The sequence below is a fragment of the Camellia sinensis genome, chromosome 2 (genome assembly GCF_055761805.1).
Source record: "Camellia sinensis isolate YWXY chromosome 2, ASM5576180v1, whole genome shotgun sequence".
NCBI lineage: Eukaryota > Viridiplantae > Streptophyta > Magnoliopsida > Ericales > Theaceae > Camellia > Camellia sinensis.
Genome location: NC_138962.1, coordinates 200443970 through 200469274, shown reverse-complemented (window position 1 = coordinate 200469274; position 25305 = coordinate 200443970). Strand labels below are relative to the sequence as shown.

General features: G+C 34.9%; 1 protein-coding gene and 2 long non-coding RNA genes across 6 annotated transcripts in view; all 3 read right to left on the bottom strand.

The window, feature by feature from the left end:
* Positions 1–13129, bottom strand: part of CDS5 (cytidinediphosphate diacylglycerol synthase 5) — a 35541-nt gene extending 22412 nt beyond the window's left edge. The window contains exons 1-2 of one of the 4 annotated variants that reach the window (XM_028224901.2): positions 12662–13129; positions 8635–8903 (exon numbers count right to left, since the gene is read on the bottom strand). In XM_028224901.2, the coding sequence (XP_028080702.2) occupies positions 8635–8903; positions 12662–12937 (545 nt within the window). In that variant the 5' untranslated portion in view covers positions 12938–13129. Of the gene's footprint in view, positions 1–8634; positions 8937–12661 lie in introns of all 4 variants that reach the window. The other 3 variants (XM_082916579.1, XM_028224899.2, XM_028224903.2) reach the window with 3 other exon arrangements.
* Positions 13130–16412: 3283 nt separating this feature from the next.
* LOC145820548 (uncharacterized) lies at positions 16413–18412 on the bottom strand. Its single transcript, XR_014362327.1, has 3 exons — positions 16863–18412; positions 16671–16762; positions 16413–16522 (listed from the first exon to the last, which is right to left on the bottom strand). It is a non-coding gene; the product is annotated as an uncharacterized LOC145820548 (long non-coding RNA).
* Positions 18413–18550: 138 nt separating this feature from the next.
* LOC114282234 (uncharacterized) lies at positions 18551–20053 on the bottom strand. The gene is made up of 4 exons (XR_014362326.1): positions 19926–20053; positions 19481–19531; positions 18999–19042; positions 18551–18716 (listed from the first exon to the last, which is right to left on the bottom strand). It is a non-coding gene; the product is annotated as an uncharacterized LOC114282234 (long non-coding RNA).
* Between the last annotated feature and the right edge of the window lie 5252 nt (positions 20054–25305).

Here is a 25305-nt window from a genome sequence, read left to right as displayed (position 1 = left end):
TCTCCAACCTTCCAACAATAGCCATCTGGCTAAGGGACAAACTTCCTGCGCTAGGATTCACTAATCCAAGGTGCTCTAACTCTGTTAAAATAGCTACATCCTCTAGAGTAAGGGTCGTCTCGCCCCACTGCGCAATAAAAGTGTGGGAGCTCGAACTCCAACGTGACAATGCGAACTCCAACCAAGATGGCTCCCGTCTAATCCGCATACACTGAGAAATAGCAGTAGCAATTTTAGCTCCAGCAAGCACCTCACAATATGAGGGATGATGAAAGATTGTTGCACTCCAGACATCAAAGTCATCTTTGGGTCCCGTATAATCCTCAAAAACAGGAAAAGAATAAGGATAAGTGCCCATCTCCACATGAAAAGGCACAATAGACTCTGGAGGAACAAAAGCCTCAACCCCTTTCTCTGGCTCAACCCCACCAAGAAGAAAATCAATTAGGCCCCCGCCATTGTCATCAAACTATGAAGCACGGATACTTCAAAAAGGGTGACGTATCCGTATCGGATACTTATCAGATACCGATACTCCTCGGATACTCGCGGATACGTATCGGATACTTCTTAAAAGTATTGGATACTTCTTAATTAATTTTTTATTAATTTTGAAGTATCGGATACTTAATTTTGAAGTATCGGATACTCGAAGTTACATATTACTTATAATATTTTGTTTAGTTCTTTGATAAGAGGAATATAGTGAGAGTTAAAGTAATAGAATTTGTCAAATTGATGTATCCTTGTTGTCTCTCTCACTTCTCTCTCGCTTTCTCACTCTCTCACGTTTCTTCTCTCTGCTCTCATTCTTTTTTTGGTGTTGGCATGTAAGGATGATGTTTAATTTGCATTTGCTTTTGCTTTTGCTTTTAGTTTTGGATGTTTTATGAATGTTTGAGCACTTTTAGGTTAATAGGAATCCCTCTTTTTATTTATTAATTTACTTTAAGTTTTATTTTCATGCATATTACATTATTAAAATTATAATTTTCTTTTTTTTACGAATGTATCCCCGCTGTACCTGTATCATACTTTTTCAAATTTTGACATATCGCCATATCCACATCCCTATATCACCATATCCGTATCCGTGCTTCCTAGGCTATCATTGATGACTTAAAAAAATATATTTGCTGAAATTTTTATTTAAGAATGGTTTTTTGGCTTTAGCTAAGGTCTGTGATATTCACTGATGAAGGGAAACAAGTTGAAGCTATTGACCTTGAAAACTCTTAGTTTTATAGGAATTTTTCTTATTTATCAAGTTATCTTTTGCTTTAGGTTTTATTTTTATGCATACTGCATTACTAAAAATTGTTAAAATAATATTTTTTACGAACGTATCCCCGCCGTACCCGTATCCTAGTTTTTCAAATTTTGTCGTATCGCCGTATCCGTATCGTGTCGTATCCATATCCCGTATCCATATCCGTATCCGTGCTTCCTAGTCATCAAACAAGTCCACCCTCGCCCAAAATAAACCCATTGCACCAAAGAAAGGTGCTCTACACCAATATTCCGCTGGAGGGACGATTGGGGGATCTGTGTCCTTTTTGACCTTAAAAAGATTTTTCTTGGATTTACCCACTTTCAACTTGGAAATGCCAGAAGAACCCGCTAGTGATTGTTGCGTGCCACGGCGGGAAACAACACTTCCCTCTTTTACTTTAGCCATATCACAAAACCTCGCCTCTCCTGCATCAACACAAGACTTACAAATCAAAAATGGCATTCACCATTGAGGTGCATTCTACTAAAAAAATAAAAAAATAAAAAATAAAAAAGTAGCCCTCTTCCCCTCGCTAAGACACTATTTTGAGTTAGGCCTCTATCCCTCGCATGAAGTACACCTTCGCTCCAATTTCCCTCTCCCTTGCCTTCCAGGTATGTTTCTATCCCTCGTTAGTTTTCTAACTATTTCCACCGAAGTTTAAAATAAATAAAAAATAAAAAAAAAAACCCTCTTTCCCTCGCTAAGGCTGAGGCACTATTTTGAGATAGCCCCTTTTCCTCACATAACAAAACCCATCCCTCGCAACTCCCCTCCATCCCTCGCACTCATATTCATTTCCCTCGCATAACAAAACCCATCCCTCGCAACTCCCCTCCATCCCTCGCACTCATATTCATTTCCCTCGCATAACAAAACCCATCCCTCGCAACTCTCCTCCATCCCTTGCACTCATCTTCATTTCCCTCGCATAACAAAACCCATCCCTCGCAACTCCTCCCACCCCTCGCATTTATCTTTACTTCCCCTCACCTCCCCCTCGCACCAATCCTCACTTCCAAAAAAAAAATTAATAAATAAATAAAAAATAATAGCCCCTTGCTTCAACTTTTTTGTTATAAAAAAAATAAAAATAAAAAATTCTCTCATAGCTCTCAATACGATCCTAAAATTTTGCCAAGTACAAGTCACCAACTCCATAGCTCCCCAATATTTATTCTAACAGTTTATTATTATTTTCTAAGCATACACCTCTCCAATATTTGTTATTAATTTTACAACTTTCCAACCTTTTGACTCTTTACCAAAATAACATTTTATTGATTTGCCTCCTCATCATCCAAAAAAAAAATTATATGTGGCTCACCATCTTCTTTAAGATTCTCCAACAATTTTTTTTTTTTTTTTATCACAACCCATACTACATTTTGACTCTTCCCTAACCCATATCTTATATATATTGATATATATAAATATATACAAATCAACTGAGCAAAACACATACCTTTACAACCCACGGCAGCCCCAATCGGCCCCAATCGCGACAAGCTCCGCGAGTGCCCGTCGCTCTTCTTTCTTTCCTTTCCTGGTTCGATTGCTCCTCTCAAGCTCCACCTATAGCAATAACCCTTAGAAACCCAACTTTACTGAGTCAAACAGATCGAAACCCCAGCCCTTCTCTGTCGATGACTCACACACAAATTCTTCAATCAAGACCCAAACCCACGCGTGATCAGCAAGAACCCAACCCTAGCAGTCAACCCAGAATCACCTCAACATCCAACAGCCTAACTGATTGCTTCGCAGCCACCCCCGCGGCTCACCTAACGGCGTCGCCTCTCTTTTCCCTTCGTAACATTGGCGATCGACCACCTTAGAGTCAAACAACCTAATCGTTAACACTAAACCTTTTCCTATACCCAGAAACTGACCCTCCGGCGTCGCAATCTACTTCAATCTGAGATAGTGTGCAAGTCGCCTCACCACTGATGCACCAATCCACACACTCGCGACCCACCGACGACAACCCCTGGTTCTCTCTAAGAGCTTGAATACAACTTCGGCAGCCAACCAACCTTAGAGGGAGGGGGAGAGGGAGTATAGAAACCCAGAAATCAACTTGAGAGACTATGGAATTTATTTTTATTTTTTTTTAATGGTACATTAATCTAAAAACAAAAACAAAAACCCAGCTACGGGTAACCAAGTCCATAACACACCCTTCTGTACAATGGGTAAAAGGAGCAAACAGAACTCCTACCTGATTCAAAAAATATATATATATATATTAAGAATCCTTATTTCTACAAAAAGGCGAGCTCACTATTCAAACGGTTCGAACAAGTTCAAATTATACCCAGAATATACACAAACTTTTATGTGGCAAAAATGCAATGTTCAAGCAGAACAAGGAATTTCAATAAATAAATAAATAAATAAAATAATAATAATAATAATAATAATTAATTAAAATATATATACATTCTGAGGTTGTACCTTCCCAAGGAAATCCTTAAACCAATCAAAAAAATTCTCTTTGCTTATTATAAACACTAAAAACAGACTGCAACAACCTTAGACTCTCCAAAAAGCTATTGCACGCTACCATGGCAGCTCCGAATCAGTAGCTATTAATGGTCTGCTCTAAAGCTATAACTCCAATTGATGAGTTGTCCTCTCCATAGATCGCTCTTTCCTAACAAAAGCTGCAAAAGTCAGCAAGTTCACCCGCTCTTTCCCGATGCAACCCCGTCTTTATAAGAGCACAAATGCAGGACAACAGCACAAAAAAAAAACACAAGCAAATTAATATCTAGTCGCCAACACTCTCCTCTCAACTTCAACAACCCATTCTCTCTAAATGGCTTCCGGAGGAGAGGGGCACCGAGATAACACCATTTGGCGGCCGATGAACAAGGCTCCAAACCAAAAAGGTTCAAACTATAGAGCTTCAAGCTCCAACTCTAGAGCTTCAAGCTCCACTCCTACTCACCGCCGCCGTCCAATGTGTGAGTTCTTTCGAAAGATGCTCTCCATGCCTCCATGGCAATTCCAAGATCTGTTATTCAAATCCCTTTGGATCCAACACCCAATATCCACTCATACAGTCGTAGAGGTGCCGGAAGAATTCCAGGATAAAATAAGAGGATGGTACAAGGCACTAACCATTCCAGAACTTTACACAATACCACTATCCCACACCTGGTTTTTGCTAAACCAAGAAATCAACCTCACTCTCCAAGGATCCACCTGCCAGGCAAATCAGGTATTAATCCCACATTTCGAGAGGATCCGCATCAATATCCTCTCTCAAAGACCGACAAAGAGAGATCTAGACCACTACATCTCCATCAGGTCAGCACCATTGGAAAACCCAAATGAAGATTTGGGACTTGGGACTTGGGACTTGGGTAGGACATAGAGAACTTTGCAAATCTCAACATGGGAGAAGAGAGCGCTTCCCGCAACGCTCAGCCAAACTTCCCGACAACATTTCGGTTAACATCCTCTTCTTCAACACCAAGGGCGTCGCTCGCCCTAACTTCCTCCAACACTACATGCACCTACATTCTAGCGGACGCTTCCACCTCGTCATCATCATAAACACAAAAAAAAGGGGAAGCGAGGCCCAGTTCATGAGCCAAATCATGGGCTTTCCTAACACCAAGACCATTGCCCCCCCTTCTAGCGGCATGGAAAGGGTGATGAGCGGAATTTGGTGCCTATGGAGCGAAGCCGAAATCTCCTATGAAGTAGTGGAAATTCCATGGAATCAAGCCATCGCCCAACAAGCCCACATCTTTATCCGGCCGGCTCGCACCGGATGAAACTTAAAATGTAAACTCTCCATGAGCAATCCAAATTCCCCCGTTGTATCAAAAGCCTAATTTTAGACGACTCTATCTGACTACTTGCCTGCATGAGCTAATATTTTCAAAACTTTTTAACACAATCATGTACAAATACTCTCATTAACTATAAGAGCATCTGTACAAGGGGGCATTATTGTGGGTACTTGTATCAAGCCCAATACATGTCAAGCCTTACAGGTGCCACATCACCAAAACCCCACACGTGGCAGACCAATAAGGCACCACGTGGGAATGTCGTATGTTTGATACATGGCGAGCCCTATGGGGCGCCATGTGCCAAGGCACTACATAAAACTAAGACTATATGCTTAACCTATGCGGGAGCATACATAAAAGCCCAAATCTTAGTAGCAAGAATCGTGCAACCAAGTGACGAATCTTCGTAAGAAACGCGATTTCGCGTTTCTTAGAAAGAAACGTTTAAGAATCGCATTTCTGTAGAGAGAGAAACGCGATCCTGTCCAATATGGGATCGTTGGTGGCTATGAACAAAAACCCTAGCTTGTTTGTCAACAAAAAGAGAGGAGAAAGAAGGTGAAGAACCTGAAGGTCGTCTCTGGGTATGTCCTGCTTCTTTGCTTCGTTTTTCTTCTTCTTTCATCACATCGAAGGTCGTCTCTCTCTCTCTTTGTGTTTTTCGTCTCTGTCACAATTCGCTTCTCTCTCTCTCTCTCACAGATCGTCTCCTTCTTGTTGATCGTCATTGTCTCCTCTGCCTTCATCTTTGCCTTCTCTCACTCGCGTGCTCTCTCTCTCTGACCTTTTGTCACGATATATATCTAATATAAGTAATATATATATTTATATAAAATATATATATATAAGATAAAACATATATAATCTTTATATAAATATATATATTTTAAAAAAAAAATTAACACATTATTATTTAATATATATCATATATATGCATATAAATATATAATAAAAAAACATTTAATTAAAAAAAATAAAAATATTAATATATATAATCTTTATAATATATATAAATTAAAAACACATTAACAAATATAAATATAATATATATATATAAGATTATATATTATACATATTAATAAAAAAACACGAACACATATATGTAAAATAAAATAAAAAAAAAATTAACAATAACACATTATTTAAAAAATATAATAAATAAAAAAATAATTAATGTGTATTAAAATAAAAATATTTATAAAAAAACTTCTAATGTGTATTAAAATATATATATATATATATATATTACCGTTCCACGAGGCGCTCCCAACCTAAGAAACTTCTATCAGCTCATGCTTCCCCGCTCCCGCTCCCGCTCCCTCCCCTACCCCCGCTCCCGCTTCATGCAACTAAGGCCCAAATAAATCCAAATATGAAGAGCCCTGCAACAGGCAGTACGATGGCCCCGCAGGGCCCATGGTCCTTCATACCTCGCTCCAATACCAAACAACAATACAATCAGCCCCCGGCTCACTTGGACTTAGATTGATAAACAATGGCTCTCCTAAACATTGAGATAAGCCTGTGGCCCATTCTCCTACTTGGTCGCTTAGAAGCGAGCCTCTCTCCTAAACATTGAGATAAGCCCGCGGCCCATTTTCCTACTTGATCGCTTGAAAGCGAGCCCCTGGCTCTCCTAAACACTAAGGTGGGCCCCTGGCCCATTTATCTACTTGGATGCCTGGGTTGGGAGCAGGATCTAGGCAGTACTGCTAGGGATCATCAGAGGATACTGGACTGGCGGCTGAGGTCATGGGATCGTCGAGATGGTTGTCTTCTTGCTAAGACAACTCCATCTCGACTAAGCTTGGAGAAGAGGCAACAATGACCTTACATTCATGTCATCCGATGCATATATGAAACGTTACTTTCCGCCTGTCATGAAACGTTGCTCTCCAGCCACAGACGGCAAAAGGGCTTATATCACTTCTGGCAGAGTTGAAAAGAACGAGCCACCTATTCAACAATTTGCTTGGGCTCCAATACTCCTGTGGTGGCCTATATAACGTAGTGTATATGCAGCAAGACACAACAACAACACAACTCCATAATTCTAACACAACTAAGTTTCATGTTTAAACATCCTCTCTCACACTCTACATTAGTGTTCAAGGTCTATCACTGTCAACCTCTTCCTTTCCAAGCTTGCCTTGACCACCACCCTCGGTGATCTCAGGCCATTGAAGTGCCCGCCATCTTCCCGGACTACCTCTAACCACACCTCTCATCCACATTTGCAAATCTAGATGTGTTCCCAACTCAACCTCAAAATGGTGGGATACAAGTGATAGACACGTGTCCCCCAAGTGTCCAAATGTGTCTAATAATAATAATACACACATGGACACATCTTCGGCACATGTCGGGAGTGTCCAATAAGCATTAGTGTCCGACACAAACACGCCACCTTCTTAGAAATGTTGGAGCTTCTTAAATGATTAACAAGTCAGCTAGGTAGGAACTCTTCTATTTTTCATTATTTATTTTTTTTTGGGACAAGTAGTGCCTCATTCTTCTCCATGTCATTCACATATTCACTCTGTTTTTTGGTATAACATTCACATATTCACTCTATTTGTTTAACAAACTATCTCTTCCATTGGTGCAGGATGAATCCAAAGGCATATCATATCAGCATTAGCTTTCAAAATAATTATTCAATTGTTTTCTTGACATTTAGGTGACCAATGATTTCATTGGCTTGCATCCCAAGTATCATATTTTTTCTTCTATTTCTAGACTATTGAAAATATTTTTTGATAAATAGACTATTCTATATTTTATGACAAATAGTGTATCCTATGATACATAGACAAGAAAAATATGAAAATCAATATGCAATAACATAAACAATTAGACAACTATGTCTCCCAATATCCATTCAATCATTATTTGAGATAAATAAGTAATGAGATACATCCCGCTTCCCCCCTTCCCTCCAAAAATAAATAAATAAAAATTGATGGCTTGATTTTAGTAGCTTAATGTTTTCAGCCCTATCTCTTTTGTGGCATTCATATAATTTTCATAAATAAAATAAAAAAGAAAAAAAGAAAAAAAGAAAGAAAAAGAAATAAAAAAAGGTATATGTGGAAAAAAAAAAGTTATATCATTGTATGAAATTAACTAAAGTAAGAAGCATAGTTTCCTTTTGGGTATTATCTATTTGCTAAATTCAATAATTTTCACCTAAGACCTTCCAATTGATTTAAATGATAAACGCTACAATACAGAATATTGAATTAAAGTAAATTATCATGGGTATTCAGCAAAGTGCTGGCATACAATACTAGAGATATTTATGAGCAGATAACTACTGAGGCCATACGTTGCAGATAAGATATACCACTCAAACAGACATCCTGAGTAAGTTTAATGATTCACTCAAACTACTATTTGGTACTTGGCAATAATTACCCATATCTCCAGCATCCATTTGTTAAATTTGTATGACACAAACTGTACCATCAATGTGCCAAAAAAATAATTGGATATCACAAAAGTTTCAAAATAGTGTTTCCATGTGTAATAACGTACATTAACAAATCTTACAGTGTAAGGATGGGTATGAGAGTGCAGATAACAGAGCAAAATCGTGACACATATCGAGGAGGAGGTGTCATTCCTGCAGCAATTCCACGACTCCTAACTAGTTCAAAGTACTCCCGTGAACCAACAAAAACCGCAGCAGCAATAGCCACCGTGAAAACCCATCCTCCAGCCAATACCACACCTCCACAAGAAATTCCAATGCCAAGCCCAAAAACAATCCTTTTCTTCAACTGACCTGCTTTTTGTTGGAGCTCTGAAGCTGAATCTACCTTCAATAATAAATTATAGCCTTTGTCAACTTCCTAAAACATTCCCCTCTCAGAGATTTCAGTCAATTAACCATGCAAGCTTAAGATAATAAGAAAAATATTAAAAATGAAAATAGAGCAGTTAGATTAACTCCCAAGAAATTTCCAAATGATCTCTTCAATTCCAAGAATGTATAGTGCCATTCTGCAGAAACTGTCATTTATCCAAAACCCTAGAATTATTGGATTAGACTATTCAATGGGAAAGTGTTAAATTTAAGGGCAAACTGTTCTAGAAAATGGGGAGAAGGATGGCTTTGCCTGCTTTGACCTATAACATATCTTGCGAAAATAACCTCATATTTCCAATTTAAAAAAAAGAAAGAACTGTTAGGACAATATGCTGATGACCATTTATCCAAGCAGTTTGGTGGTCTTAAATATGTGAGAGGTTTTGCTTCCCAAATTAGCTTATCAATGAACTAGGACCCTCGTGTAAGTCCCTACTTTTATTGGACTATCCAGTTATATTCATTTTTTCATTTGAAAAAACCTCTCAAACTTAGTATGGGTTGAAAAGCTTGGCCATTGGTTCCGTTGTGTTTAACATGATTTGTATGGGGTGAAAGAATGAGGATATTTCAAGGAATTGAGGAGCCTTCTATAGATTGAAGACCTTTTTCTTGGCTATCCAGTATAATTAGAATTCAAGGAGGGAGCTTCCAAGCCTTAGAGTTAGAAAGAAGTGTATAGCCTTATTTTGACTGAGTTTATAGGCTGCTCACTCTTTTTGAGCATATGGAGGTTCTAGACAAGGCTTACATTTTTCCTTTTTTTTTTCTTTTTAATATGGGTAGCATCCCCTCTTGATGCTTTTCTCAATAAAATTTTACTTATTAGAGAGTAAAAGAAAGAAGAAAGAAGAAGAGATCATTACCAGTTTAGGTTTACTTACATCTATTATCTATATTATCATGCATCTTATTTAAATTCATGAACTCATTCCACATAGCAAAAAATAAAATAAAAAAACGCAGTACCTAAACTTAACCCAAACAATGCATAATGCCCAATTAAACGAAGGTAACTTTACACGTGTGCACTGCAAGGGGATCGCCACACTGAAGGAAAGGGCATTGAACATCATAATTCAGATACGCTACTACAATGTGACAAAGCATAAAGGAGTTGATCTTCAACTACTTACTGATGCATATAAAAACTACATTTTTGTCAAGAAAACTATATTTCCACATTCACTCACTAAGGGTCTTCAAAAGAATCTCTTATAAGGGAAAATGAAATTACATGTTGGATGTGCAGAATATTACCAAGGGCAACAAATATAAGTGTCACCCTATCTACATGCGGAAGAGCTGCCACATAAGACACCTCGTGTATGTGTCAAAACATAGCACTCATATCAGTATCCACATTTCATATAATAATGTGTAATTGGTCATGAATGCATGCCAAGTCAAGCAAGCAAGGGACAGGATAGTACTTGGGTCAAGAATGTGATACGACGCATGCATGTCCACCAAAGGGACATGAGACACGAGCAGAGAAGATAGAATAGAGTGTTTGAACACACATGTAAGGCCAAAGAATAGGTATGACCCACATTTGAACGTGCAAGACAAAATTATGTGAAAATGTGCGACAGGAAAGAACAACAGAATAAGGGCATAAACATGTGCTAGGCCAATAGGAGATGCCTCATGAATAGCACTTGATTTTGTTAGAGAAAGTGAGTAGGATCTGTGCCATTTTTTATGCAATACATGATGGGAGAAGTTGGAAGGGAGGTTTCACGATTTATTTACATACTCGAACAAATAAAAATTTCCCCCTGCAAATTCTGCGATTGTGACGTCTATGGGCTTTCTTATAATTTGGATATGCTATTTTGGAGGGTGAATGTTGTAGGTAATACTGCCTAGGGGTCAATGAATAGTACATGTCACAAACACGAAGGGCAAAGGGAATGTTCAATGACACACATAGCAACCCAATTTGAGAAAGAGTGGCAAGAAGCATCATGGTGTGAGCAAAGGACCCAAAATAAAGATCTCAAAGATGACCTCTTTGGAGTACGTGTGTAGAATGTTGTGATGTAAGGAGGGTGTCACCTATTTATAAAAGGTAGGGCACAAGGTCCTTAACAAACTTCTAAATATTTCAGAATTTTGTCAGCATATGTTAAAGATGTGTCAGAATATATCATTTTGTTAGGATTCATCTCGATCCCCAAGCTCTCTCTCTCTCTCGTAAGATGAACTTAACACAGTAAACAACCACGACAATCATACAGTCACTTGCCTTTGTCAATGGCTTGAGGCACGAGTTTTGAATACAACGGCATTTTTAGGTGCATGGTATCAACTCCACAATAGGACTTGAATCACTTTGCTGAATGCTAGGGAGTCCTTTAATGTGGTTTAGTTTGAACATCAAAGATATTTCTTCTAACACATGCGAATTATTGAGGAGACGTGTGTCAATCACATGTCTTCATCTATGTGTACACAACACATGGCACTTTAGGAGATATCCACAGTTGTCATATTAAGAAGTGCTACAAGGGGAAGAACCAGTAGGAAAGCCCAACCAGCATAGACTGTAAATTACAGTGTTTTAAAAGGTGCTTGGCGCACCGAGGCGATAAAGTCTCCTACAGGCGCAAGTAGTAGAAGAAAACCAAAATTATAAAATAGGTAAAAATTTTAACATAACAAATATATATAGAACTTCAAAGATAATAAAACAAGTTTCACCATTTTAAATAATTGATAAACATAACATTTAATCTTCTAAAAACTAAAAATATAATATCTAACAAAAGATACAAAGTATCACATTCACATCCACCAAAAACCTCAAGTTTTAAGATCATCCACATAAAATTCAAAACAACTAAGCTTCTAGTTTGCAATTCAAAAAAGAAATAAAAAGCACTTAATCAACAGTTGGAGTAGAAAAATAGATAAAGCCCATGAATCCCATGCCTCGCGCCTTGAAAAAAAACCCTCGCCTTAGCGCCTAAGCATGCCTTTTAAAACATTGGTAAATTATACCTACTGCTACTACCTTATACGCATCACATGCTTTCCCCTTGATACCTTCCTTAAAATCCAAAAAGAGCCACATTAATATTCATTACTACCAGCATGCCAACCTGTATTCCATATTCAACAAGAAACCTCTCGAACTCAGAGAATGGAAACATGTCTTTCTTATGTTCTTAGTTACCTTAGGCAGTCTTGAGTTCGGTGTTCTATCTTCTCCAAAATCTACACAACATTTCTCCATCTACTCCCAAATTCGATGTTGTCCCAATCCCCCAATAACTTCCAACACCAAATTCATCACTTAGGAGCATATTAACAATAACATTCCCAAACCAATCTCAAATTTTAAACAACAAAACCCTGCATCCCAACGTTAGAAAAACATAACGAGCATTTATTAACATAACTAAAGCCCATATGCAAGAAACAACAATGATATATACACTACAGGTTCAGTAGCTTCGGTTTGGTTCCTCAGAAAAATTCCTCAAATAAACCTACTAGCTGAATTTCATTCATTAGAATTTGTTTGAGTTGGCCTTTCACAGTTCAGAACTAAAATTACCGTAAAGCGTTTCTTTTCTTTTCGTTCGTTCAATTTTTTTAGGCAACCAAACAAAAAAGAACCAGTTTTCCTGAATTTTATCAACCTCAAGTAAGCAAACCCACAAAAATTACTCAATTCTCAGGCAGTCGAATTGGATTTACCTCTTTGGTTTCCCCTTCGTCGAGTCGGTCGGGTTCGGTACTAGCCACAGCCGTAATTACGCGGGGGTGGTCCACGGAAATGCCCCTGGGAACCCTGAAAACGCGTCTGGAGCCATCGAACAATAGACTGGGTCTCAAATTAGAGGAATTGGGTCGAGTTAGAATTAGGGTTTTGAGAGAAGAAGAAGAGGAAGGACGACGAGAGTGGCAAGCGCAGAGAGAGGAGAGAGAGAGAGGGATGAGATTGCATCTACTGATTTCTATATAAGACGCCATTGAAAATTGGTGTTGGGGTTGTGATTGTAGGGTTGTCCTAAGCGTAATTCACGAGCATGTTTGCGAGAATTACAATGGAACAGCCATTAATGGAGAGAGAGAGAGATGTGAGGTGGAGTGGTCTGTTTTCGTCTGGTGGATGTATGAGTTAAAAATCATCATTCCTTTCTAAGAAAGATAATAAAACAAAAATAGGAAAGAACAACTTATTAAACTATAATAATAATATTAAAATACTTTTTTATATTCTGATTTTTTTAGCACTGGAAGTGGGCATATGTATTTTAATAAAAATATAATTTCAAATAAGTGGATTCAAATTAAATAATAAGTTATTTAATTTGGATTTGTTTATTCGAATTATTATGATGAAATAAAGAGCCGTGCTTCAGACCCCCAATGACGTGGCGCTGCGCCATTTGCTGAAAAAAAAAAAAAAATAGTTTTTTTTTTGGCCAATCAATGGGCGAGACACGCATGACCCCAGCACCCCACTGGAGGTCGGAAGCTTTATTCTGAAGTAAATGAATGAATAATCATTTGCCACCATGTCAATTAACAGTCTAAAATTTTTTTAGAGATCAAATTATTACTATTGAATGACCCAAAAAAAAAAAGTTGTTTTAACATTTACAGAATAGTAATTCTATGGTCCCATAAATAAAATCGGAAAAAAAAAAAACAAATTTATAATTGATATTTAAAGTTGGTATTGTGAACTCATAGTTTAAATATTGATGTAAAATTCTAGATATTTTACAGATTTTTATATCTAGAATTGTTGCTCGGGAAATGCTAGAGAGCTCTAAATTTAGAGCTCTAATTTGAGCTCTAGTGATGTGTCAAAGCAAAAAAAAAAAAAAAAAAAAACAAAACAAAACAAGACAAGGCACAAACATCACATCAGAGTGGGTCCCACTTTCCCATTAGAGCTATTATAGCTCTTATATTAAAGCTCTAAAGCATTTTTGTATGTGTTTAGTGAACTTTTCAAATGTTTTTAATAAAAAATATTCTCTTCCTTTTTATTGGGCTTACACAATAGTTGGAACGGAGATATATTTTATTGTCAAATCTAATATGACAAATGGATAAAAACATGTGTACGGATCAATCAATAGTTCAAGTCACCCGCTTGGTCAAATATGTCATATGGCAGGATTGAAGGAAAATATCCAAATGCATGTCTTATTTTTTTAATAATTCATACTCGTAGCAATGAGTATGGTGAATTTGTTTAAAATATTAAAAAAATCATTAAAAAAATTTAAAAATATGAAAATAAAAACTCAATTTTTAAAAAAATTGAAAACAAATAAGACGATTGTTTCTCTCACAAGTGATAAATGATTTATTACAAACATATATGATTTATCTTCTCTAAACTTGAGGTCCATTCACAGAATGGCCGAGTTGTGGGATCTCATTCAAGAATTCCTAAAATAAATTCCCAACCCCGCTATTAAAAAAAAAATAGGAAATTAGAAAGAAGAAAAGAAAGTCTAGATTCATGGCAACACATACTTTATTTATAATTTTTCCAAAGGCATTGCAGCACATACAAATTATAAGGTTCATTGAAAAGGAACAGAAAGAAAAATTAAATTACCAAAAAGAAAAGTGAAGAAGCAACCATTAGTATCATTTGGAGGTGGAAAGAACTGCTGATAACAAAATGTTGCGACAACAAGGTCTGTAATAATAAATTATACAGATTTTAAGTAATATATATAAGATACCAAATCGCAGATATGATTCAATTTGCTTTGCTATTGAATGATTAGTGGCCAAAGAACAGACTTATGAGAGCTGCAGCAAACACATCCCGCCAATGGTGCCAATAGAACACATCCCAAAATGAAAAATTGAAACAAAAAAATACACACTCGGAAGAAATCAATACCTTCCTAACAATGCAAGACAAGCATCCACTTCTGTTGAAACTCAACCAAGGACGAGCTTTGCAAGTTCACTACCAACATGTACTAAAGCGTACAGATTCCATGCTCAGTTGTCAGACCACCAAACTAACCACATATATTTGTATGAAGACACATACACCTATATTTATATATGCCCACAGTGTAAATAATATTGAGATCGAAATATATTTGTAATTTATATACGTATCATATTAAAACATGTGAAGTCAGTAACATTTTTTTTTCTTAAAGAACTTTTAATAATTTTGCTTATACCATACCCTCTATAGAATTCAATTAAAAATAACAACTCTCCCTAGTCTTAATGCAAATTAAGGAATAAACATATAAAATTTATAATGTTCATTAAAATTAAAATGGTAAACTAATGTTCCGCAATTATAATAAAATAAAATTAACCAAACAATACACACCAATTCATGAGTAGTGAAAACTAAATAACATAATGTGGAAACAAAATTAGAACAAAAATAAATAAATAAATAAAAATAAAAAATACACATACAACAGAATTAGGTCAAATTTTTATTTTTGATAGTTATTTTGATGTTAAAAAACAAATTCACTACAGTTTTTGGATGTATGTATGGTCGACCATACTATTAAGAGAATAGTTTTTGGATGTAGAAATGGTAGAGACTATTAAGAAAAAAACATTTAAGCTCTATACTAAATAATTTTGTCAACCATACATACATTGTATGGAAATAAAATCTATAGATATTGAATCAAATCTGTCGAGCATACATAAATTATGAAAACAAAATAATTTTGTTCTAGATGATGAAAACAATTTTGTTCAATGATAAAAATATAAAAGTTTCTGAGTTAAGCTCTCAATTTGGGCCCATGAAAGTGGTGGCCCTTTAAACATCATGCAAGCAAGCCATATGACATAATTATATGTGCATGACAACCAATTATTTGAGATGTCCCTTGAAGGTAACAACACAAAAATACACCCATAGCAGCTCACTTCAATCACGGTATTAACTGGAAAGGTGTAATTTGATTTGTAGGGTTTACCACTGGTTTCAATTTGATAAAATATGACATAATTGTATATGCATAATAATCAATTATTTGAGATGTTCCTTCAAGGTAACAACACAAAATTACACCCATAGCAGCTCACTTCAGTCCTGGTATTAACTGGAAAGGCGTAATTTGATTCGTAGGGTTTACCACTGGTTTGAATTTGATAAAATAAGTTAATTAATTTCATCATGTTTTATCGTTAAGAAATGAAGAGTCTATTATAAAATTATGCTTATCATTTTTTTTTTTTAAAACAAATATGATAAAAATCATATAATTACAAACCTTTGCTACTCTGATAAGTTATTAGTGGGTCAGTGGATAATGAGAAAGTTCAAAGCAGGCAATTTAACATGAAGTTAGAGGGCCACTATGAAAAGGTTCCCTGATTATTTTCTTTACTATTTAAGTGGGGAGGGCTGGAAATGCGTGAAATGGTAATGCAAAATGTGAATTTTCATGGGTATCCAAAAATCTCCACATAATTGCTCCACTTCTAAGTTGATGCTCACTTAGCAAGAATTACATTTGGATTAGGCTAATAACACAGACACAAACAGACTTACTTGGAATTCACACTTCGGAAGGACTGTTGATGAGCAAACTGCCAAATTTATTCACCACAGATGCAAACAGAAGACAACAAAATGAAATTGTTATTTGAAGTTCATTCCACCGGATCAAAAGGACAATTACATTTAAACTTACACACTCATGTGGCAAAATAAAAAAGAGGCTATTTGCTGTCTTACCAGTATATTTGGATCAATCTGAGCACCAACTATATCCCTTTTAGAGGATCGATCACCTCCGCTAGCAGATCCCTTCGTGAACAAAATATTGCCTGAATCAGTAATGAACAAAAAATTACAACTTATTGCCTGAATCAGTAATGAACAAAATAAGGAACAACAATAATTCCGGCAAGAAATTGGCTCAAATACCTCCAACTGAGAAACTACAATTATTCCCCAAATCAACCGGGCAAAATAGAAAAGAAAAAAAAAATGGTGTCAGTTTAAATTCATAATGATTATGCAAAGTAACAGAAAATCAGATAAGAATATAAGCTAATCCTTGGTTCAATTGCAGAGATTTAGTCATTGCCAGGACTGGTAGTATATTAATCATTTCGAGAAATTCAATTAATGCCTATCACGCTATTCTACCTCACTTTTGGCCACTAATCTTTACAGCGAGCATTTTTTTTTTTTTTTTTTTATACAATGATCATCTTCATCTAGGGTGGGAAATTGATAATTAATCACTGCATAACACGATGGCTGAATTCAAAGTGAATAAAAAATTTTCTTTTTGTTGTTTTTTAAACACATTTTCAACAACTGGATGGTGGACCAAAGTTCAAATTTTCCAGAACTAAATTAGACCCGTGAAAATGGAAAAGCACACTAACTGTTCTCACTCAATTTCCAAAAGTACTACGTACCCTTTTGCCTCAATACAGGCAATTCATGGAAAAGACTTGTAGTTACTTCCAAATTTCCAACCAATTGAATCAAGGTTGCACAGCCATATAATCAAACAAAAACACAAAATAATTTTTTTAAAAAAATCTCAAAAAAGCAATGAAATTTCAATAAATGAAGATTACTCGTTTAGAAAAAACCTAAAAAAATAAAAATAAATAAAAAGAAGAAAGAGATTCCAAACAAAACAGTATAAGATAGTTTACCAACAATTACTCACAAAGCAAGACAATTTCCATATATATCTCAGGAAATTTGAAAGAACCAACTATAAATACAAAAAGTTTTACTTCGTCGTTACAAAATTCCCCAAAATTTCTTTGTCCTCGATTCTCTTTCACACAAAGACTTGCTTCTTCGTCGCCTTAATTTCCCGCGACTTCAATTTCTGAATCACCAGCAAAATTCGCAGCTAGTTATTCGCGTTCCAAAACCCTCCTACGAAAATCCAAAATCAAATTCGTTTTTTGCATCAGAATTCACCATTCATCTTAATAAGTCCACGTTGAATCTCGAGCCGAATCCATCGTATACCACATTCGAACCATCAAAACCCTCATTTTCCCAGATTTTCCCCCTTCGAAATCAGTCGAGTAAAAGCCCTAATTTTCACCAAATTTCGGGAATCGTATAAAAAAATATCTCAGATAATGGCTGTCTCGTTAGATCGATTATTTATATATAATATAATGACTGCCTCGTTAGATTCGTTAGAAATACGGTAGAATTTCTACAACTTCATTTCCTTGGCATCCTTAGCGATCTTGCCGTTGGAAGGCAACGCCTTCTTCATGATCCGACTGATGTTGGCGATGGGTAGGTAGCGGTCCTGATTACGAACGTCGGAGTGAGGGAGAGTGGTAACGGAGAGCTCCAATCGGGGTTGCAAATCGGAGAGGTCCAAGGCAGCGAGTGGGAGGGTTGCAAATTCAAGCCACTGAGAGAGGAGGGGGGAGAAGGAGAGAGGTAGCGTGCAACAGAGAGGGAGAGAGAAAAAGATGGAATGGGTAGAGACGTGGGTAGGTGGGAGAGGGAGAGAGCACCGAGTGTTTGGGCGGGAATCAAACACATCTCAACCATTGATGTTTATTAAAATGGATCTAAATCATAGGATCAAAATGTATCTCACATACATTTTAAGACATTTTCAAAAACGCTCTTAACTTATTATATAGATTTGATGTGTGACTAACTACATGTTCAATTGCGTTAAGAAAAGCTACCAACCTTGTTAATGAAACAGGACATTCAAACATCTGAGCCGGCCAGCCCATAACACTCGGAATCTACCAACGCGGTATCCACAGCACTCTACACTTAGGAAACAAATGTACACAAAAACCAATCGTATTCATAAGCTCATCGCACATCACACCATGCAAATACATTGGCAACCATGTAGACTACTTGCCTAAAAATCCCATTTTTGTGATTGGATTCTCAATTTCATAACCAAGATTTCAAATTTAAATAGCAATCATGTTTGTGAATTGCACAGGTTCAATGCCATATATGTAATATGATTAAATTGATACATGTGTATGTGTGTGTGTATATATTATCCTAAACATTGTATTGGGAGACTGCAGATACCGAGCAGTAGAGAGGAGCTGACAGTGGCAGCAGTTGGAGGAAACCTGTAAATAAAAATATTGGAATCAATGAATTATAAAACAAAAACCCAATAATCTGCTGAAAAATGACCCAAAATAATTTGCAAAGCAAGTTTATGTTTATGGGTTTTTGGCTTGTTTCAGGCCAAAAATGTATTAGATTCATTAATTTTGATTAGTATTTGAGTTTATATTGATGGGTTTGTGATTGCTTCGTGCTGCTTGTGTTTAAAATGTATTAGATTCATTCATTTCGATCAGTGTTTGAGTTTTTAGGGATGTATCTTTGCTTGTTTCAGGCAGCTATTAATTAATGATTTTATTGATTTGTAAATACGCATTTTAAGCACCCTGATATGGTGGTACACACTTTCTAGTGTGTGTATATATATTAAGTGAAAGTGCACAACCACACTGTTGCGTGAATAACTTCAAAACATAATCTAATGAAAACTGACTTACCCACGTCAGTTCCTCCAATGCTTGCTCCATTCTGGATGTGAAGAAGGCAAGCTGCATAAAGGGAAGAATACAAGGGGAAAACAAACTGTGTATCAAGTCTAAACAAGACCGGAGCATGAGTCAAATTGTTTTGAACATTTTTGTCAAACACATGGTGAGCAAAAACAAGAGCCTAGTAACCATTTCCACGTCAAAAGAAGAATACCAGCAGCAGCAACAATAAGAGGGAAAATTAATTTCGTATAGGTTTTGCGATGATTTTTTGCTGCTTTAGGCATTGCATCAAATAGCTGGATGGCAAAGAACAAATGTAATGTGATGACAAACCAAACACAGACACAAAGAGCCCAAGACAGTTCTCAATCAAGCAACCATAGGATAATAATGGAAGTAAAAGAATTTGATTGCACAACTAATGGAATATGGAAGTTGAGAAATGGCATACCTCGTCTGTTTCTTGAACCAGATTGACAACACAATTTGCGTCAAGCCAACCCAACAATCCTCTTAAAATAGAACAACTTATGAAGGAAGGAAGGCCAGCTTGTTTGAGAAACATCGGTATTGTTTGGTTTGATTTTGGGAGAAATTTTTTATAAATATACTCTACGAAGGAAAAGGGGTCACTGCTGTTGAGCACAGCAGTGACTGTGGTGCTTTTGTTTGAGGTATATTATGACATTATTTTTATGATTCAAGTCGTTGATTTTGTAGGGCTTATTGAGTATTTCATGCCTACCAAAAATCATATTAATCGGATATCAACAACTATATGATCGATAATCAAAAAAATAAATAATGAGTTTTTCTTTTGAGAAATAGTATAAACAATATGCGATTCGATCATATAGTTATTGATATCCGATTAATATGATTTTTGGTAAGCATGAAGTACTCAACAAACCCTACAATATGAACGGTTTAGATCATAAAAATAAGACTATAATACACCTCAAATGAAGACACCACAGTCACAGCAAGGACCCCTATTCCCGCTAGGAATACTTTTTTAAGTATAATCAAGTCAAACAGATTTTTTCAAAAAAACTCTCAGAAATGTGTTTGGTTATCCAATTTTCAAGATTATTTTTTGAAACATGGTTGCAAAAAAGGCAAACCAAAGTTTTTATACTTTTATTTCAAAAACTACTCAACAAAAAGACAAACTAAACAAGTTTTTGTACTTTTTTATCTCAAAAACTACTCTAAAAAAAGTCAAAGTTATTTTAGAGATAATATTTGGAAAAAGACGAACCAAATAAGTTTTTGTATTTTTTATCTTAAAAACTATTCTACAAAAAAAACAAAGTTATTTTAAAGAGAATATTTAAAGAAAAACAAACTAAACAAATTTTTGTACTTTTTTATCCTAAAAATTACTCTACAAACACAAACCAAACACACTCATCATCTTTCACCGAGCTTGCTGAAGAAGCCCCAAACAGTGCATATCTTGTGGGGCAATCTTCGTCAAGGGTGGGTGAATTTGGCATGTCACCTACCTTAGAGCATCTCCAACGGTGTACCAAATGTTTCACCAAATCTGAGTCAAAAAGGGATCATTTCCTTAATTTGATACTTCGCGCTCCAACGGTTCAACATCAAATCCGTTTCATCAAATTTGCGCTAGGCAACCGGTTGGTCGACCGGCCGGTCAACCGGTAACGGCAATTTTTTTATTTTTTTTTTTTTTTTTTACCGGTTTGAACCTTTTTTTTTTTTTGAACTTTTTGAACTTTTGGTGGTCAACCGGGCGGTCGACCGGGTGGTCGACCACCTAGGCAAATTTTTTTTTTTTTTTTTTTTTTGACTGGTTTGAACCTTTTTGTGAACAGTCTGAACTTTCTCCGGGGCGACCGGTTGGTCAACCGGATGGTCGACCCGTTCGTCTCATCCCAACGGTTAGGAACAGTGATTTGGTGAAATGGTTCGCCTGCACTCAGTTTGGTAGAATTTTTGCTGAATTCTGGATTTGATATCGATTTGGTGAAACCGTTGGAGCTTAAAAAAGAGGCTTTTTCACCAAATTTTAAATTTGATGCCAGGTTTGGTTCACCGTTGGAGATGGTCTTAGACACACTACACTGACGTTAGAGGCAAGTTTTGCTGCTTTTATAGATTATTGTTATAGATATTGTTAAAATTTGATTTGAAAATTTAACAAGGTTAAAATTATATTGTTAAAATTGGATTTGAAAATTTAACAAGATTAAAATTATGTTAAATAGATTAAAATTATGTTAAATTTTTTAAAATAAGTTTAATTTGTTTACTTTATAAAATGTTTTCGGAATATTACGTGTCTGTACTCCTTAGCCAATTATCATTCAATATGTCTCTTATATTTCTCAATTACCCAACACAATACCCCACCTATCCACATTCTCGACCAATCACAATACTTCGTGTCTATACTCTGCGATTATGGAATATTTACCTATTAATAAGTCAATCTCAAATATGTTTTTAAATAATTAAACACGAGTTGAAATCCAGCAACATGGTTTATTTTAGCAAGCCTAAATAAAAGTTTGGTAAATTATACGGACCTCCTTAAAAATTTAATAAAATTGTAGAAACCTTTCCTGAAGTTTTTAAAATGACAAAGGCCTCTTTTGAAAAGTGGGTTAAAAGTCACTTTTTAACTTTCAATTCATTTTAGATCATATCATCTCTTACATTTTTTACAGATTTTTTCAAAAAAAGAAAGTCAAAAAGTCAATTTTTAATTATCTTTTCAAAACACCCAAAACCCTTCCTTGAGATTAGTGTAAGTGAAAACTAACCTTAAGAGGGATGTTTGTCATTTTAAACCTCTGAGAAAATTTATACATTTCATTAAATCTTTAGGAAAACGTAGTGCAATTGAAATTTAAATCTCATGGGATTTAAGAAAATTTTCTGTAATTTCATTAAATTTTAAGAGAAGCATGTGTAATTTAGATTTAAGAAAATTTTCTCTAATTTCGTTAAATTTTAAGAGAAGCATGTGTAATTTAATGATAAAGTGTAGAATAACTCTACTTTCTCTTTTTATTTGTTTTTATGCCAAATTTTATAGTAATTTTTTAAACATTCTTACTACTTCATATAAATCACTTCTTACATTAAATTAAAAATTTGATAATATCAAACTACTTCAACCAACATAATCGAATAGCTTATCATCATAATCATTAAGGCTAGGTTTGACATTTTTTTAAAAAATCAAAAAGTTAAAAATTATTATTTAAAAGGTTGTTTGGGATGACCTAAATAAATACACTTTTTGTCTTTTTACAAAAAGATGTGCAGAAAAGTAGAGAGGTGGTGTGATGGAAAAAAGATAAAAATATGGATTATTTTTGGGTTGCCAAACTTGGCCTAAGTTATATCATCTATCTACCACATCATTTCAAACCCAACTCATATTTAATAAAAAGTCAAAAAGTACACATATTTTAAACATTCCAAACAACTCCTAAATCTCCGGAGTTCACGTCTCATATTTTGATGAGTATGGAATTCAAAATCAAGATCATGAGTTTGATAAAGGATCTGGCTTCCCTCCAGCTCTAGATCAAATTAGAGGGCATTGTTAGGCTCGCGGAGGCCTATCACAAGTCTCGTTTCAATAATATGAATCATTCAATATGTAAAATTCGTTGAGTACTATATGTCTGTAAAAATTCAAGTTGATCGAATATCGATAGCTATGTAATCAAATCAGTTTCGCATACAAAAAAAAAATAGACAGTGAAAAAATAAACGGTTAACAAAAATCTAATCCGATGGAATAGTTATCAATATCCGATCAACTTGATTTTTTACAAATATATAGTACTCGACGAGTTCTACACATTGAACGGTTAAGATTATCAAAACGGAACCCATAGTGGGCTCTACGGACCCAACAATATCCTCCAATTGGATCTGGAACTAGAGGGAAGCCATTCCGTTTGATAAATAGGACACTTTATCATTTGAGATCATGTTTGAAAAGTTGAATTTGGACTAAAATAATTAATAAAGATAAAATAAGTTAAACTAGTTAAAGACAAAATATTATACTAAAATCATATTAATCATTTTATTATTTCTCTCACAATTATCAAATTAATTATAAAAAAAATGAGCTAATTATATTCTTAAACACAACTTTTTCAACTGGACTAAGACATCGTTTGTGAACAAACTATTTTAGTAATTTTTTAGCTTTTTACGAAAAAATATGTAAAAAAATAGAGAGAGAACAATGTAATAATTTATAATAATTTTTTAATTTTTTAACTAAAATATATAATTGAGAGACGATACTTAAAATAACTAAAATAACACATGAGCTTGAGTAACACATATATGTTTACATTTTTTTGTTTGCCATTATTATTTTAATATTATTCTTTTAGAAATGTTGCCTATTTTGATAACACGACTAAAAATCAATTTTTTTGAGTTATTAACTTTTTTTTAAATTGCATTACCTTTTTATTTTTATTTTTTTGTTGCACGTTTTTTAAAAACAATTAAAATATCAATTTCTAACCCAATTCTCAAAAAAAATCATAATTAAAGATTTAAATAACGTACTCCCTCTGTTTTAAAATAATAATTTTTTTTAAATAATTTAATTTTTTTGATAGTATAATTATTACATTTTAAAAAAATTAATTTTCTAGAATTACTTTTTTATAGTATATATTTTGGGAGAACATCAATGTTATAATTATACTTTTTATGTTATTAATGAATTTATAAAAAAATAAAATAAAAAAGATTTTTTTTTTTAAGGTCCCTGGTATTAAGATTTTATAGTATAAAGGACACTTAATATTTTTATAATGTTTAAGGTCCCTCAATATCGATCCAGAGAAAATTCAATCGAGAGAATTTCTCTGGACAAATCACATAAAAAATTCTAAATTTCTCTGGACACATCACAAAGAAAATTCTAAACTTCTCTGGACCAACACCAAATTTCTCTGGATATATCGCCCACACCAAATTTCTCTGGACACATCACAGAGAAATTTTACACATCTCCAACACTAAATTTCTCTGGAAGAGAATACGAGAAAGAGCACAGATTATGATGTATTACCACCACAGAAGAAGAGCTGAAGAAGAACCTAACTCATCAAGTAAATTGAGAGAGAGAAAGAGATCTTCCAAAACAGCTTTCAAAAAGTATCCATAGATATTTGTAAAAGCTCTGATCAACAATGGACTTTTTTAATATTCCCTTCCAACCTAGAGAAATTTACAAAACCCAAAGAAAATTACTTTCAACCCAGAAAAATTATGAACTTCCCAAAGAATTTCTCTAGGTTCAACCCAGAGAAAATTGAAATTTCTCTGCAGATGAGGAGGTCTTGGAAAAAAAACAATACAAGCTAAACCAAATTTGTAGATTCTTAGGAAGACGATAAACACCAGTCCAGAAATTACAAAGTCTTCTCAAAGTGAATGCATGTACATACTAAATACAAACATATGGTAAATAACTGACATAATTCAAAATAAGAAAAAAACAAGGAATAGGATTTCCAGAGAAAATTTGATCCAGAGAATTTCTCTGGATTTCCAGACTGTTCAACAATATTGTGCCTATAGCTGTCAAATTATTTTTGCTGGCTCTGGCATTTTGGGTTCAGATGCTTTTAATTGACTTCCGAAACTTTGGAGGCAAGAAAAAGGCAAAAGTGTTGTTGATTTGTATAGTATTTATGTGGTTAGAAAAGAATGCAATGATTTTTTATAAAATAATTTGGGGATGTTAATTTGTTTTGGGATAGTGTCTTTTTGCATCATTTTGGGCATCTGTTTCCCTCTGTTTAAAGAGAACT